Consider the following 15,978-nt stretch of genomic DNA (forward strand, 5'->3'; position numbering starts at 1 on the left):
ATCCCACTCCAGTCACTGCCTAACTTGCTGACTTCAGGCCCATTGCTCAGTCAGCTCATGTGTAAAGTGAAGAAATCGAGGCACACCCTCAGGGTCGTGACATAAATTAAATGAGGTCATTTCCTGTAGTACCTGGAGTTACAGCACAGAAATGAGCGCTCAGATGTTCACTGCTTTTATGGAGAAGATGGCATTTGAGGTTGGTTGAAATTGGATGAGAAAAAGTAGAGAAGGAAGTTTAAATTACAGCAGAAGGAACAAATGCCAGCAAGTGAGATTAAGGACAGTAGGGAGCTTAGCAGGGAGCTGTGTGCCTGGACCCGAGAACAGGAAGTAGGGAAATGAGGTCACGGAGAAGCCAGACCACGGAGGTTCGTGAATGCCAGCCTGAGTCTTCTGACTTTATTCCACGAGGAGGAGGGGAGATGTTTGAGAAGGGAACTGTCCAGGAGGTGATGGGATTATGAACTATGGGCTACAGTACCCTGAAGAGAGGTCAGAAATGAAAATAGAGGTTTGGGAGTGGTTCACATAGTTTATCATGAAATTGGCAAACCAGTCAGCACATACGGAGTGTTTACCACAGTAGGAAATAGAATAACAGGGGCTCCTTTCCACAATCAAGGAACTTGGTTAGCGTCATGCTGTTTAACACTTATCTTGCTAATTAGTGTGTACAATATAGTAATTTTTTTCTTCTGGGATATTTCCCAGGTAATCTAAACCTTCCCCAAATGTACAGATTGGTGTGGGCCCAGCGGCATTGTCAAAGAGGTCTCTTGGAGATGTATTCTTTGAGTGAACCAGGAGATAGGAGTGAGGTCCTCGCGGGCAGTGGGCAGTGGGCCATTGTCCGGCTACAGGCACAGCTTTGGAGTCACAGTACCTTGTCATTCCTTTTGCCAACTGTCAATTAACTTCTACAGAAATTTAAATAATAAAGACTACTTTATGTGTATTTGTTCACATCGTTACTGTTTTCAGGGCTCCGTGTCTCCTTGTGTAGATCCTTATTTCCATTTCATGTTTGTATAAATGATGCCTTCAAATTTTTTAAATTTCCAGTTATTCCTTGCTAGTATATAGAAATACAGTGGCATGTTTTTTTTGTTGTTGTTTTTTACTAACTGCATTCTCTGACCTTGCTAAACTCCTTTTTTAGATCTGGGAACTTTTTTGTAGATTCTTTGGTGTTTTTTATGTAGAAAATCATATAGTCTGCCAATAAAGACGGTTTTGCTTTTTCCTTTTATATCCGTAGCCTTCATTTTTTTTTGGCTGTGTTGGGTCTTCGTTTCTGTGCGAGGGCTTTCTCCAGTTGCGGCGAGCGGGGGCCACTCTTTATCGCCGTGCGCAGGCCTCTCACTATCGCGGCCTCTCTTGTTGAGGAGCACAGGCTCCAGACGCGCAGGCTCAGCAGCCGTGGCTCACGGGCCTAGTTGCTCCGCGGCATGTGGGATCTTCCCAGACCGGGGCTCGAACCCGTGTCCCCTGCATTGGCAGGCGGATTCTCAACCACTGCGCCACCAGGGAAGCCCCGTTTTTTTTTTTCTTGCCTTCTTGTGCTAGTGAGGACAGCCGTGTTGAGTACCAGGAGCTTCTCGCTCTTACAGGGAGAACACTTCTTATTTTCCATTAAGTCTGTTAGCAGTAGATTTTTCATGCATACTCTTAATCTGATAGGGGAAGTTCTTTATTATTACTGATATTTGCCTTTTTTTTCTTTCCTTTTTAGCAGAAGACTCAGAAAGTGGTGTTTACATGCGATTCATGAGGTCACACAAGTGTTACGACATCGTTCCAACCAGCTCCAAGCTTGTGGTCTTTGATACCACGTTACAAGTGAGTGTGCCCAGTTTCCCTGAATCTGGGGTATATTATTTGGTACCTGCTTTGTCGGGTAAGTTAAATCCAGCAATACCCACAGACAGTATCCAGTCCTTTCTGCACGTCGGGTCCTGTGCTGAGGTTTTGTCTGAGTTGTCAGTCGTCATGGCAGCCTTCTGAGGAATGTGCTGTTTTACGGATAAGGAAGCTCATTATCTAGAGTTTGCTCACATTCTAGCATTTAAGAACTCAGCCCACAGAGCTGGTGAGTGACGGGGTCTGGAATTGGTGCTCGGGTCTATGTGATGCGTGCTGGCTCCAAGCCTTTAACCGCTAGCTGCACCTCCTCCCTCGGCATGTCCTGAAGGCCTTAGCTATTTAGTAGAACAATGACGTTGAAATAATACTGGTTAAAAAGAAAGCATCACTCAGGTGGGTGATCTCTTAAGAGAAAACTCTACTGATCTCTTTCGGCAGAAAATTTGAACCTGATTATTTTGGTATTAAAATTATGCTTATTGTAACTCGTTTTATACCAATATGACTTACAATCAGACGTGAAAAGTCCCAAATAATACATTCAGTGCGATGACCAAATTACATCCGGTGTAATAAAATACATGTGCGTACACAGGTGTACGTGTGTGCATTTGGTGTATAGATTTGTACATAAATCTTTACCAAGCAGGATTGTTTTCACCTGGGTTCCCCAAAAGTAGATGCTGAGCCAGGAATTCATGGGCAGTGGGCACTTTATTAGGGCGTCCTGCCAGGAGAGCCCCTGAGGGACTGGGGGAGAAGGAAAAGGGGCAAAGGCCAGGGAGGGCAGCCTCCGCTGACCCCTCAGGGGGACCCCAGCGGGTAAGGTGCCTGTGCCAGTTCACCCCGGCCTCTCTCAGTCTCGTCCAGGGCTGTCCTGGGAGATGTGTGCCCCGGCCCTGCCAGCTCTTCCCAGCGCTCGGGGCCCTCTCCCCAGGCCTCCCCCGCCTGCTCTGCTGGCGCCCCCAGCGGCCCGCCCTGTGGCTCTTCCTTGAGGACGCCTGGGCTCTAGGAGCTACTTTGCCTGCATTCAGTCTCAGCTGCACAGGATTCTCAAGAATGTAGATATGGCTTAGTTCTTAATTATATTTTCCAATTTTTTTTTTTTATAAATTGGCCTAAAATCCTATGACTTTGCTAAATTCACTTTGGACCAGGTGACCTTCAAGGTCCCTTCTACAACTCTGATTCTTTGACACAAGGAGGACAGAGAGGCGTCCAGACGCAGTGTTACCGGAAATACTCTCCTCCACTGTAACTGCAGACGTCAGTAGTAAAGTAACTCGAAATCCTGAACTCCCCAAGTACAGAAGTAGATCAACCCATCTCACCCTCACTCCACCCTCCAAAGTCCTCACTGTAGGTTTTCCACCAACAGAAAAGCACATGACAGCGGGTACGCCCTGCACCTGCTTTTCACTCTTGCTCAGCTTTTCCCGTGTTGTAAAATTAACTCTTTTCTGAATTTAGAATTTAGCCAGAGTGAGTAAGACATGAACAGTGTGATGCTTTATGGATCATTGGAGGTCACTAATCCAGTGACCCTCACTTCCCTAATGAATAGAAGCTGCATGTGCCTGTCTCCTGGAAGTCACGAATCCTTGAGGCTCTAAGCTTTAAAGGAGCTGAAATTGGTTACCATGGAAACGGGGGGTTGGCACTGGTTACAGCAAGTTAAGGATGTGTTTGAAAGGGCTGAGTCGACTGCTGTCTAGACACAGATAGCAGTTGTGGTCAGGGACACGTCTCGACAACGAGGGAAGCGAGCAGGGGAGACACAGCCCGTCCCCGAGACCAGGTGACCGTCCTCTGGGCGGCGTCGTGGCCTAGACGGCTCCCTGTGTGCGCGTGTGATAGGACAGCACGGAGCCACCGAGGAGGGCGGAAAAAACGTTTGTGGAGAATGTGTTTGTTTGGGGTTTTTTTAAGATTTAATTTTTTTTTTATTTTTGGCTGTGTTGGGTCTTCGTTGCTGTGCGTGGGCTTTCTCCAGTTGAGGCGAGCAGGGGCTACTCTTCGTTGCGGTGTGCGGGCTTCTCATTGCAATGGCTTCTCTTGTTGCAGAGCCCGGGCTCCGGGCGCACGGGCTTCAGTAGTTGTGGCTCGTGGGCTTCAGTAGTTGTGGCTCGCGGGCTCTAGAGCGCAGGCTCAGTAGTTGTGGCGCACGGGCTTCGTTGTTCCGCGGCATGTGGGATCTTCCCGGACCAGGGCTCGAACCCATGTCCCCCTGCATTGGCAGGTGGATTCTTACCTACTGCACCACCGGGGATGTCCCCTAATACATTTATTTTTAAGTTAAAAAAAAGCAGGTTGCAGAACAACACTTATATTCTGACCAAGTTACCCTGAGGGCCCACAGTATCAGAGACACAGCTGGTCTGGGAACCAGAGTCAGCCGTTCACAGGTGAACTGAAAACGGGGTCGCAGACAACAGAGGTGACTGGGACAGCCCGAGAAGAGAGGGAGAGAAGGGCCGCCCGCCCCAGGCGGCTGCGCCCTCAGCCTCCAGCTCGGCCTCTGCGAGGCCCATGGGCCTCCCGCAGGCGGGGCTGTGACGCACCCCAGGGTCCTGTCGCTGTGTCTCGCGTGGGTGTGAGAGACGGCGCCTTGGTCCTGGTGCCCCGGAAGCCCAGTGCCCGTCCTGGAGTCGTGTCCCTCCCCCTCGGCCCGCCTGGTTCTCCCTCGGCGTCGGCGGTCGTCCGGAGCCCCGAGTGCGGGGTGACTGAGGGAGGGGGTGATGCCCGACTCCCCCCGGCTCCCTCCCCCGGTGCCGCGGGGCGCCCGGCGCTCAGGCTGGACGGGGCAGACGCCGCCCGCTCGGGGTGGGCGCTCGGCTTGCACGGTCACTCGGCATCTCAGCCGAGTTGTTCCTTCCCGACCAGGGCCCCGCAGTAAGCCAGGAACTATTTCTCAAGAGGAAAATAATTACCTGCAGAAGAAGGCATGGCTTTTTGCTGTTTGTTTGTTTTCTCCGAAAACCCAGTGAATCTCCTGCTGGTGCCTGATGGGGGCCTCATTCGGCGTCCCCAGCTCGGCCTGGGGGGGGTCCCAGGCCCCGGTGGACGAGGGGCCTGCCCTGCCGCAGAGCTGTGTCTTGCTCTGGGCCCCTCTGAAGACTCCCTCTGACCGTGTCAGAGCAGCGCGCAGACTCGGTGTGTGCCGCTTGCGTGGACCTGCCGCGGGTGACAGGGGTGCGGGCAGCAGCCTGAGTGGCATGGGGGTCTCTCCGACGCTCCAGGCCGTGGCCTCCCTCACCCTGACCCCTCACTGGCTGGCTGGCCGATGTCACACCGAGGCGTCTAAAGCATTGCGTCTTCCTGCCCATCAGACCAGTCGGCACGGTGTCACCGATGTCACGGGACCGTGTGACATGAGGCCTGTGGGGTGGTCCGCATCTCTGCAGACTGTGTGCAGCCAGAGAGCCAGGGGTGAGGGTGTGAGAGTGTGCCGTGCCAGGTCAAGGCAGACTGCTTCTCGGGGGGGGTCCTTGTACGTTGGTACAGAGAAAAAGCGTGCGTGGCTGACGGCTGCAGGGCCCTGCGATGCGGCATCTGGAGTTACAGGAATCCAGTCACTCTGGGAGACGCGGTCACGGCCAGAGGGGCAGCTTCCCCGGGGTGTGACGGTCAGCCTCTCCGTCTGCGCACTTCCCCAGGGACGCTCTGCTGCGCTTGGCTTGCCAGTCTGGTAGCTTCAGGGGCGTCCTCCCTGGTCCTCCTCGGCACGATATCCCGCGCCCCGTGGGTCCCAGAGCCAGTGTAGGGATCCCAGTGACGTACTCAGGACTGAGCGGATAACCACATGTGGCCTGCAGCCCTGTGAGCTCCTTGCGCTTGACCTTGGCTGAGACTCCGTCTGTCACCTGACTGACTGTCAGCCCCCGCTTTGACCAGTGACCACACTGGCGTTTGGGGTTCTAGGAATTAGCGTCCACTCAGAGCCAGCATCCGGTCACCCTGGAAAGTCCGCGTCTCCTTTTCCCCAGTGCTCAGTCATCCTAGGAAGTGGGGCAGGAGTAACAGCACGTCCTGGGCGGGCCACTGTCCTCGGGGGACCCCGCCCCCCTCAGAACTCTGGGGCTCTGGGTCTGAGAGCGGCTCAGGTCTGGAAACGGTGAGAGGGCAAGACTCCATGTTGGCGGCTCAAGTTGGGGTTTTGGCCCCTGGACTGAGAATTTTTCTTGTTACGTAGATCAGGCAACGCTTCAGAAGGCCATGCATCTGTCTCACTCCTAGGGACGCTGTAACTGGTTGGCCACGACCAAACCGTCTGCGAATCAGAACATTCTCACCCCTGGCCACGTGCCTGCCCTGCTTCCTCGGGACCTGCCACCACGCTGGCATCAGTGAGGCCATCCTGGTGCTGCCCCCTGCAGAGCGCAGCCAGCACGCAGCTTCTCAGGGGGCAGGGGTCCCCGCACGCAGACATTGCTCAAAACCCTGGGGAGGCTGTGACCTCGGGGCCCTTTTGGGGAAGGTAGCTGAGGGCTGGGTGTGCAGGCCGCGTGTGCCGACATCTCCCTAAGCCTGTGGGCTCACGCTTCCTCTTTAGGCCTCCGGAGTTCTGGCGTCTCGGCCTCCGCAGACGTGCACTCAGCCACGCCCTGCGTGTCAAGGCAGTCAACTCAGAAGGCTTTAGCGCCGTTTCCAGTGGCACGCACTAAACGTTAGAGCCACGTTTCTGGTAAATCCACCTGTGTCAATAAACTCTACCGTATCCAGTGTTAAATTCTCTCTCCTTGGTCTGATATTATTAGAAGCTATTCCCACGCTTACTTCCCAGGTTTCTGCAGATATGAAATAGCGAAGGTTTCTCGTGGTTTCCATGTGTGAGTCCCCCTCTCGGGGGCAGGCTGGAGTCTGTCCCCAGTCACAGGTCTCGGGGTGGCACAGGCAGCTGTGGTTGTCTGGAGAATGAGTGACCCCGTGCAAGGCATCTGCCCAGGAGAACTTGCTACTGGGCTTCCAAGCAAAGAAAGGCAATTCGGACACCACACAGCCAGCTGTTTCCACTGCCAAGGGAGGCTCGGAGTCACCCTGGCGTTCAGGAATCTCTGCTTCGTCTCAGTCCAACCCTGTCGCTGTGCTGGGTTCCAGGGCTGCACTCCTCCCAGATCAGTGCCCCGGCTTTCACGTCAGAGACCGGGGAGACTGTGAGTTCGGGGTGGTGAAGCTCCGAGTCGCGCAGAGTTACATTTTGTGTTTGATTTAGGAAGGGTCAGCCTGGTAGCTACAAGAGAAGGGCTTTTGAGGGCTGCCATAGAGGCTGCCAGGTTCTCGGTGACCGAGAGTCCCCAGTCGGAGCTTGTCCTTCCCCGGTGTGTGAGCCCCATCCTCTGGCAGGACTCTGCCCACACCGGATCCCCTGTTCCTTTCGCTGCAGTGACAGCTAGTGCAGCAGCCCCTGGCGACTGCAGAGTGGGGCGGGGGCACCACGGTCACAGGCGATGCTTGTCCCCTCTCGATGCCGCTGCCTGCCCGGGTTCACTGGGGATCTGAGTCCCCGCTGACCCAGAGCTCAGCACTGTGTTCAGGCCCCAAGACATGAGCCCGGTCCCAAACCCTCTGTCCCCAGAACCCTGCCCGGTGCGGGCGCTTCTGTATCAGTCGGGGTCCAGTCAGGACACAGAAGCCACAGCAGCCCTTGAACAGAAAGCTAACGTAAACCAGTGGTAATTGGACGTAAGTCAGCTGGGTAACTGACAGGGTAAATACTGACCTCTGAGGCAGCGATCTCAGACCTGCAGCTGCAGCATCACTAGGAACTTCCGGGAAACACAGGCCGTCAGGCCGTCTCAGACCCACTAAACCGAAAGTCATGGTGAGGCCCAGTGGTCGTGTCTCACTGAGTCCTTCCAGCGATTCTGGTTCTAGCGCTCTGCGGTTCGAAAACCGCTGCTCTGGGGCGTCGTGGAGGTAAGGAGGAGCCTGTGTCGCCTTCTGAGGGCCGCCGCTGGCTGGGGGCTGTGCCTCGGCGGCAGGCGGGGGGAGGGCAGCGTGAGGGGGCTGCTCAGGCTGGACTCAGCTGCTGCTGCTGCGGGAGGGAGGCCCACAGGTGGGGATGTGCGCTGCGCCGGGTCCTCCCCCCACAGCCCTGTGTCCTACCCTCCAGGCGCTGCGGAACATGACCTCATCTGGACACAGGGCCGCTAAGAGGTAATTAGTTAAGGAGGTGTCGGTCCTAGCCCACCGTGATTGGCGTCGTTGCAAAAAGGGGAGATGTGGACACAGAATCATGCATAGGGGGAGAGTACCAGTGACAACGAAGGCAGAACAAGCCAAGGGGTGTCAGGGCGTGCCTGCACACCACCGGCGGCCAGGTGAGAAGCCTAGAACAGATTTTTCTGCACAGAAAAGGAACCAAGCCTGCTGACACCTTGATCTCAGACGTCCAGCCTCCAGGACTGAGACGATAAATCTCTGTTGCCTGTGCCCCTAGTTCATGGTGCTCTGTTGTGGCCGCCCTCGCAGACTGATCAGGTGGTCGGCAGGTGAAGCAGCCCTTCTTCAGCCCAGCCCTCCCGTCCTCGCTGGCCTCCCTCCTGTCAGAGGCCGCAGTAGAGCCCATGGCAGAGTTGAGATGTGGTCCCCAGGGCCCCAGTGTCACGAAGCAGAGTTAGAAGGGAGGGTTTGGGGCTGAGAGACAGTAACCTAGTAAACGGCGGAGTCGAGAGCACACACCATCCCTTCCGGAGAAGTCTGGCAGCGCAGATAGTACTGATGGGTGTGATTTAGTGCCTTCAGATTCTAAATGGTAACTCCTCAGGAGGTATGGAAGGCTCCAAAGTAAATAGAATTTCACAGTGGAATCATCACTTCCAGGCCCGGGGGCGGCGAGGGGAGCACTGAGAATCATATAGGTCTTCCCTCACAATGGCAGTGTGTGGGAATGTGTGTTTTTAGCAACATTCTACTAACAACATTTTTAATAAACTTTTTTAGATTGATAGAAGAGTTGTGAAGATAGTACAGATCGTTCGCATATACCCCACACCCAGTTCCCTCCATTTTTGCCATCTTACGTTAGTATGGTCACATTTGTCACCGTTAACGAACCAGTATTGATACATAATTATTGCCTGAAGTCCACAGTTTGTTCAGATTTCCCTGTGTCTTTCCTGATGTCATTTTTCTGCTCGAGGATCCCATCCAGGTTACTGTTAACATTTAGTCGTCACGTCCCCTTAGGCTCCCCTTTGCTGTGACGGTTTCTCAGACTTCCTGGCTTTTGGGAACCTTGACAGTTTTGCAGACCTGGCCAGGTGTGCTGTAGGGTGCCCCCGAATGGAATTTGTCTGCTGTTTTTTTCTCACGACCAGACTTGAATTATGGGCTTTGGGAGGAAGAGCATGGAGGTAAAGTGCCCTTCACGTCATATCAGAACTGCGTACTGTCCGCCTGACGTACCACTGTCGACCTTAACCTCAGTCACCTGGCTGCGGTACGTCTGTCAGGTTTCTTTACTGTAAAGTTCCCCTTTTCCATACTGTCCTCTTTAGGAGAAGGTTACTCTGCACCGCCCACACGTAAGGAGTGGGGAGATGAGGGCTGCGCAAGTTAGCTGGAATTCTTCTGCAAGGGACGTGTGTTCCCTCCTTTCACTTATTTATTCAGTCATTTGTGTCGGCATACGTTTATGGAGAGAGAGAGAGAGAGATTGCATTGGGTTATAATCCACTATTACTTTGTTTTATTGTTCAATTCATTCCAATTGATATGATTTTAATAGTGCCAGTGAAAGAGAAAACAGGCAAGTGTCCAAATAAGTGGCTGTTTGCCAAACACGGGTTTTTAGAAGAACATGTAGAAAGACGAGCATAGAAGTAAGTTGAAGAAGGGCATGACTAGGAGGGGGCCGCCCAGGGTCCTCTTAGCTGAGGTTAGAATCGAGATCCACAAGCGGGAAGCAGGTGCTCGCCTGCTTTAGAAGCAAGAATAAGGGTTCGCTCTGTTGCTCAAGATTCATGCTGCAGGTGCTGATAAAGAGGAAGGGAAACTCTTCAGCTCGTTTTGTGCTTTTTCATTATCAAGGAAAATGATCTTCAAAACGGAAAAAGTACAGTAAATGGGGATTAGAAGAAGTTAAAGCCCAGGACAGGTGTGGATTGCAGGAGAGTGCCTGTTTGCTTTCTGATCCCTAGTTTAATCAGGATGTAGATTGCCAGGCTCTTAGTGGTGGTGGAGGAATGGTGGAGAGCAGGTCTGAGGCCTGACGCCCGAGGTTCCAGGTGAGAGGAAAAAAAGAGTCCTCAAAAAAAGGTGGGAAATGTGGTGTCATCCCCAGGTAAGGTGTTTGAATGAAATATTATAAAGTAATAAAAGTAGTAATCTCTGGAAACCTATCATGAATTGACCCCAGAAAGTCGGGGAGATGAACCCGATTTCCTTTTAGGACTGTTCGTAGATGTGGTAATACCATGAAAGGCAAATCTGGGTTTCACCTTGGCGGTTGACAGAGCCTCGTGCCCTGTCCTGATGGATAAGATGCAGAAGTGTATCTTGGCAGCTCAGTGGATTGCTGGCGTATGGACCTTAGGGGAACGTCAGTGAAATCGCAGCCCGCCTGGAGCGAGGTTCCTAGCTGTACTGGATGCGTCTCGTGGGCCGGGCCACCTGCTACTGCAGCCAGCCCTGCAGGCGTGGTGGGCGGCACCTCCGCTTCCGTAACCGCGGGGACGAGCAGGTGGGGACACGCCCCCTGCCTCGCACGCTCGGGGAGGACGGTCCCGGTGCCATCGAGCCCCTGTCAGGCCCCTGTCCTGCGGCCAGCTCCGCCACCCTTCACACACTGACACTGGCTCCCCTGCTAGCCTGTGGCACTCCCGCCCCCGGGACCACGTTCTCACATAGACCACGTGCGAGCCAGGCTCTGCTTTCTGGGTAAGACACTGCTGGGGCGCCTTAAGATTCTTTCACTCTAAGCTCAGCGGCATCTGGAACAATGACTTGAATACTGACTTTGTTGACCGCATCATCTAATTAACAGATGACTTGAAACCAGGAGAGAGAGCAAATAATAACCAATATCCAGAAAGATTCCTCAATAAGCTGAACTATTCCTAGGCCCAATTAATAAGTAGCTGGCATCCAGAACAGTGGGAATTAGAGCGCGTTCCAGAAGAGAATAAGGCTGGGGGCTCAGAACTGTGGCGGTGTGAGGGTGACCTGACGCGCCCTGCCCCCATCAGGCTCACACGAGGGGGGACCTGCTAATGCCGACAGCCAGCAGACTGTAAACCCAGAAGTACAGGCCGTGGTTTCAAGCGTCACGCAGTTTAAAAGTGGTACGAAAGAAGCTTACCTAAAAACAGCAGTCTCTGTTCCTTACACCCTTGTCAAATTCCCCAGAACCAACAGTTCAGCTGTTAAATCTGGCGCTCACTGCCACATTACCTTGATTCATTAGTTTTAGACACTTTTTCCTCTCTAATTCGGTAGCTGGGTTCTTTGTTCCTTGTGTGGCTTCCTTCCTCCCCTCACGCTCAGTGTCACTATCTCAGTACCAGGGTGCTTTCATTCATTTGACTGTGTCACTGAGCCCAGTGGTTTACTGTGGTTACATTTCCTATTTGTACAGTTCAGTGTTATTCCTGGAGCTTAGAACTCTTCCGTTTTTTATTTTCTTTGAACATCTAAGGCTTTTCCCACCGGCTAACTTCTCAGTAGGATTTCCTGTGCAGCCAGACTTGGCCCGCACGGTTCCAGCCCCACTTGGAGCCACTCCTGCCGGCTCTGTGTCTCCTTGCTCATCACCATCACCTGAGACTTTCACTGGGTCATGGCGGGAATTGCCTCCACCCTCTCCTGATTTTTGAACACATGCTTTTCTGCTTTCGTGATTTATTCGCTCTGTTTTGGTGGAGCACTTTCTCCAGGAGCTTCCGGTCCTAGACCACTCGGGCTGCATAACAAAACCCCGCAGGCTGGCAGGCTTCACAGGAATTTCTCCCTCAGTCCTGGAGGCTGGGAGTCCAAGACCAAGTGCCGGTGGCGTCAGTTCCTGGCGAGGCCTCTCTTCCTGGCTTGCAGACAGCTGCCTGGAGAGCGCGAGAGCTCTGGTCTTTCTCATCAGGACACTAATCCCAACCTTGTGGCCTCATCGAACACTATCCAGCTGCATCAGGGGGTGCAAACATCAGGGGGGTCAGGGGGTGCAAACACTGTCCATACGCGTCCCAGGAAAAGATGCATGAGCGTTAGCTACTTATACACAATCTGTAGACTACGTGTAGATTCCACGCGGTCGGTCTAGAATTTCAAAGGCATCGTTCCATTGCTTTTAGCTGCCAGTGTTGCTGAAGAGATGGCTGTTGTGGTTTTTTTCTTCTTTAATCTCCATCTTTTTATATGTGATTTCCCCCCTCTGCAGCTTTTGGGGTTTTCTCTCTCTCTCTGGTGCTTCCATGCCGTGCGCCTGGTTGTGGTCTCTTCCACTTGTGAGCCAGGCACCCGATGGGCCTTGGGACCTGACACACGTGTCACTCGGTCTGTGTTCATTGTGCTGTTCCTTCCGAGATTCTCTTCCTGCTGTTTCCTTTCTTCTGGAACTTCGGTCGGGAGATCTTGGGCCCCCTGAATTGATCCTTTAATGTTCTTATCCTGTCTCCTTCTCTCATTACTTCTCTGTTCTACTTCTTAGAAGTTTCTTTGTTCTTAACCCATCTAGTGAGATGTATTCAAAACTAGAAGTTGTGCAGCTTCAACGTTCAAGGTTGTGTCGAGTGGCTCGTAATTAAGAGTGAGCACTGACAGTTGGGGGGTGATCACGGGGGAGCTTCTGCCTGGGGGGGTGGTCTCACGGAAGAGTGTTGGGCCACCATCTTTTTCATTGGAAGCCCCCAAATGTTCGTCTCTGTGTAGTTTATTTCTGAAGCAGTTTCTCCAGAAAAATAATCCTTTGATGGTGATGGCGGGTGGCTTTGGTCATGACCTGATTTGAAACAATCTTCCTGTTTGTTTTCAGCCCTGCCCCTGCCCCGGCCCCTCCCCACGCGGCTCCTCCTCTTCGTTAGCGTTACCCTTGCCACACCTGCCTCTCGCCCTGGCATCTCCTCGCTCACCTTCTAGTTTATACTCCCTGTAGCGTGAGAATAACTATTCAAGAGGAAAAGATGTCAGAGATGTTTCTCTGCCACTTTTAAACCTAAGGAGGCACGAGGGAGACTCCAGGAAGGAGATGAATGAGGTCCTGCGGGAGTAGAGGAGGGATTCAGCTTGGCTGGGCGTGACGTGGGCGGGTGGTGCTGAGGGCTTGTGAACTGGGCTTTAACTGGTGGAGCAGAAGGTGAGTGCCTCTGAAGTGGGAGGAACATCATGACACAGCCCGAAAAATGGAGGATAAGTTCATGGACTGAGGAGTCTGCTGGGCTGTAGGGCTCGGGCTGGGGCTGCATCGCAGAGGGTCTTGGAGACCAAACCTGAGAAGCTGGGCCCGTCCTTGCTCAGGGGAGACGCCGGCAGGTGTTGTGAAATCCATTTGACGAGCTCTGATGTAAAAACTTAGTAAACGGTAGTGAACAGTTTTAAAGAGCTTTAGCTATGCATCAGCATTAATTTTAAAAGCCCCACAATTAGAATCAGGGTAAAACTGTTTATGGAAAGCAGGGAAGCATTAGAGGAATCAGATTCCCATTTTGGGGGAACACAGATGTGCTACGTGGCATTTAGATTGCCAGAATCTCTTAGTGCAACTAAGGCCGGCTTACCCTTTTTAAAAATCATTTTTATATTAGACTTTTATTTTCCTCTTTACTTAGCTGATTATCACATTTTGGTTGTTTGAAAATCCTATTAAGGGCTTCCCTGGTGGTGCAGTGGTTAGGAATCTGCCTGCCAATGCAGGGGACACGGGTTCGAGCCCTGGTCTGGGAAGGTCCCACATGCCGTGGAGCAACTAAGCCCGTGCGCCACAACTACTGAGCCTGAGCTCTAGAGCTCGTAAGCCACAACTACTGAGCCCGCGTGCCACAGCTGCTGAAGCCCGCGCGCCTAGAGCCCGTGCTCCGCAACAAGAGAAGCCACCGCAGTGAGAAGCCCGCGCACCGCAACGGAGAGTAGCCCCCGCTCGCTGCAACTAGAGAAAGCCCGCGCGCAGCAACGAAGACCCAACGCAGCCAAAAGTAAATTAATAAATAAATTTATAAAAAAGAAAATCCTATTAAAATATAAAATTTTTAATTGGTAAATTGAGTTTGAGCAAATTGCGTTACCAGTTGAAAAGAAAGACATTTTCAGAGGCACTCCAGGCCCCTAGAGTTTTTCCCTTATTAGTAGACGGCGCCCGTCCTCTTTCCGCCTGTTGATGGTTCGTTGGTGACACCCTGTGCCTTCTGTAATTGAGGAGTTTCCTGCGCGTAGTTTTAAATTGCCCCTCAAACACTCCGTGCACGTGGTGCTAAGAGAGCCAAGTTCAGAAGGCTTCGTGACCGCAGAGAGGCTGCAGTGGTCCGCAGCAGCAGGCGGGGCTGCCGACCTGGGGACACGGACACGTCCCCGCGGCGGTGCCGTGAGCGCGGGCTGTCCGCTGTGGGGAGCTCTGTCGGGTCTCCGGAGGGTGGCATTGTGACTGCCTCCACGACGTGTGGACCTGTCAACAGTTCATGTGGCTGAAATTAAAACAGTAACTCATTCTCTGCTTCTGGTCTGTCAGCAGAGAGTGGAAAATTAAAGCTTTTATTCTTTTTGGCTCTTCATGCCGAACATCTTCACAGCAAGTCTGGTTAGTCCACGCGCTTGCGGGAGTTCCCTGGTGGCCTAGTGGTTAGGATTCAGCACTTCCACTGCCGAGCGCCCAGGTTCAGCCCCTGGTCGGGGAACTGAGATCCTGCGAGCCGTGCGGCGTGGCCAAAAAAGGAAAAAAACCAAAAAAACAAAAAAACACGCCCTTGTGAGGAAAGCACTATCTGTTAGCCCCACCTTGTAGCTAAGAACGTCGAGGCTCAGAGAGGGTTAAGGACCTGAGCTGCCGAAAAGTCAGAGTCTGTCCAGTTGGTCCTGCAGCTTCGCCCACTGACACCACTAGGAGGCTTTTTTCCTTCACTCCAAGTATTTCCTTAGCATCTGGTGGTTTTATTAATACCTTCTCGTGCAGAGGTGAAGGCACTTTTCACCTTGAACTCTTCACGTCCCCTTTGCTGCTGGACGGCTGCTTCCCTGGGTGTTTCCCTCACGTGGCATCAGCAGTGTATCCTCAGGATGACCTGAGGTCAGCACACATCACCACCCCACCCTCTGCATCCCTGGCCTGTCCGTCTTCGGTACCTGAGAGAGTCACTGCTGTGCGGGCATTTCCTTGTGTTTTGTGCGCAGAGGCCTTGAAACCCCTTTAGTAACTAACTTGGAGCATTTAGGGGCTGTTTAAGAGCTTGCAGGTAGCAGGTTAGTCAGAGAAGTTATTGTGGGGAAGCAGGATTTTCTCTGTTTCTGAAAGAACAGTCGTTATATTGAGTGTTAAAGTTAGGCCCTGCTTCTTCTGTTGGTGTTGCCATCTGTCTGATTGCTGCTCCTTTGAAAGTTAATGTCTTTTCTTCCCTCTGGCTGGTTTTCTCTTTGCCTTTGATTTTTAGCATCTTACCTATGATGTGCTGGGTGTGGTTTTCTTTGTATTTTTCCTGCCTGGGTTTTATTTGATGCTTTTGATAGATTCAAATATTCTATTGAAATTCGCCTATTTGAAGATGCTTTGGAAAATGCCTTTGGAAAAATTCCAGAATTTTGTAGCTCAGTTCATATCTTTCTTTTCTCTCAAGGATTGTAGTTCCCTGAATCCTGCCTTTGTGCTGTCTGCCAGTGCTTTCTAATGGGGGTTTGTATGTTTTGTCCAACTCGTGCAGTTGTTTTCAGCTATTTCATCATGGCCAAACCAGAACTTTCCGGAGTGGCTTTTCAACAGCTGTGGTCACTTAGGGTTACGTGAATGATCCTGATGAATGATTTTAATGCTGGTTTTCTCTGCTAAATCTGTTATTTTGGAGGAAATAGTAAGCAGTTTGTGGTTTTAAAAGTGCCCCCACTCCCTGCCTACTCCAGCCAATTAGAAAAACAAGCTAAGCAGATATTTAATGTGTTTCAAAATCCGTTTATCCATGACTTTCCCCCATATTCTTTTATAAT

General features: G+C 52.2%; 1 protein-coding gene across 8 annotated transcripts in view; it reads left to right on the forward strand.

The window, feature by feature from the left end:
• PRKAG2 (protein kinase AMP-activated non-catalytic subunit gamma 2) overlaps positions 1–15,978 on the forward strand; it is a 284,802-nt gene that overhangs the window by 239,411 nt on the left and 29,413 nt on the right. For 6 of the 8 annotated variants that reach the window (XM_059932996.1, XM_059932994.1, XM_059932997.1 and 3 more), the window contains one exon: positions 1,736–1,842. In XM_059932996.1, coding sequence (XP_059788979.1) covers positions 1,736–1,842 — 107 coding nt within the window. The remainder of the gene's footprint in view (positions 1–1,735; positions 1,843–15,978) is intronic. The other 2 variants (XM_059932995.1, XM_059933000.1) reach the window with 1 other exon arrangement.

This window comes from Balaenoptera ricei, chromosome 9 (assembly GCF_028023285.1).
Source record: "Balaenoptera ricei isolate mBalRic1 chromosome 9, mBalRic1.hap2, whole genome shotgun sequence".
Classification (NCBI taxonomy): Eukaryota; Metazoa; Chordata; class Mammalia; order Artiodactyla; family Balaenopteridae; genus Balaenoptera; species Balaenoptera ricei.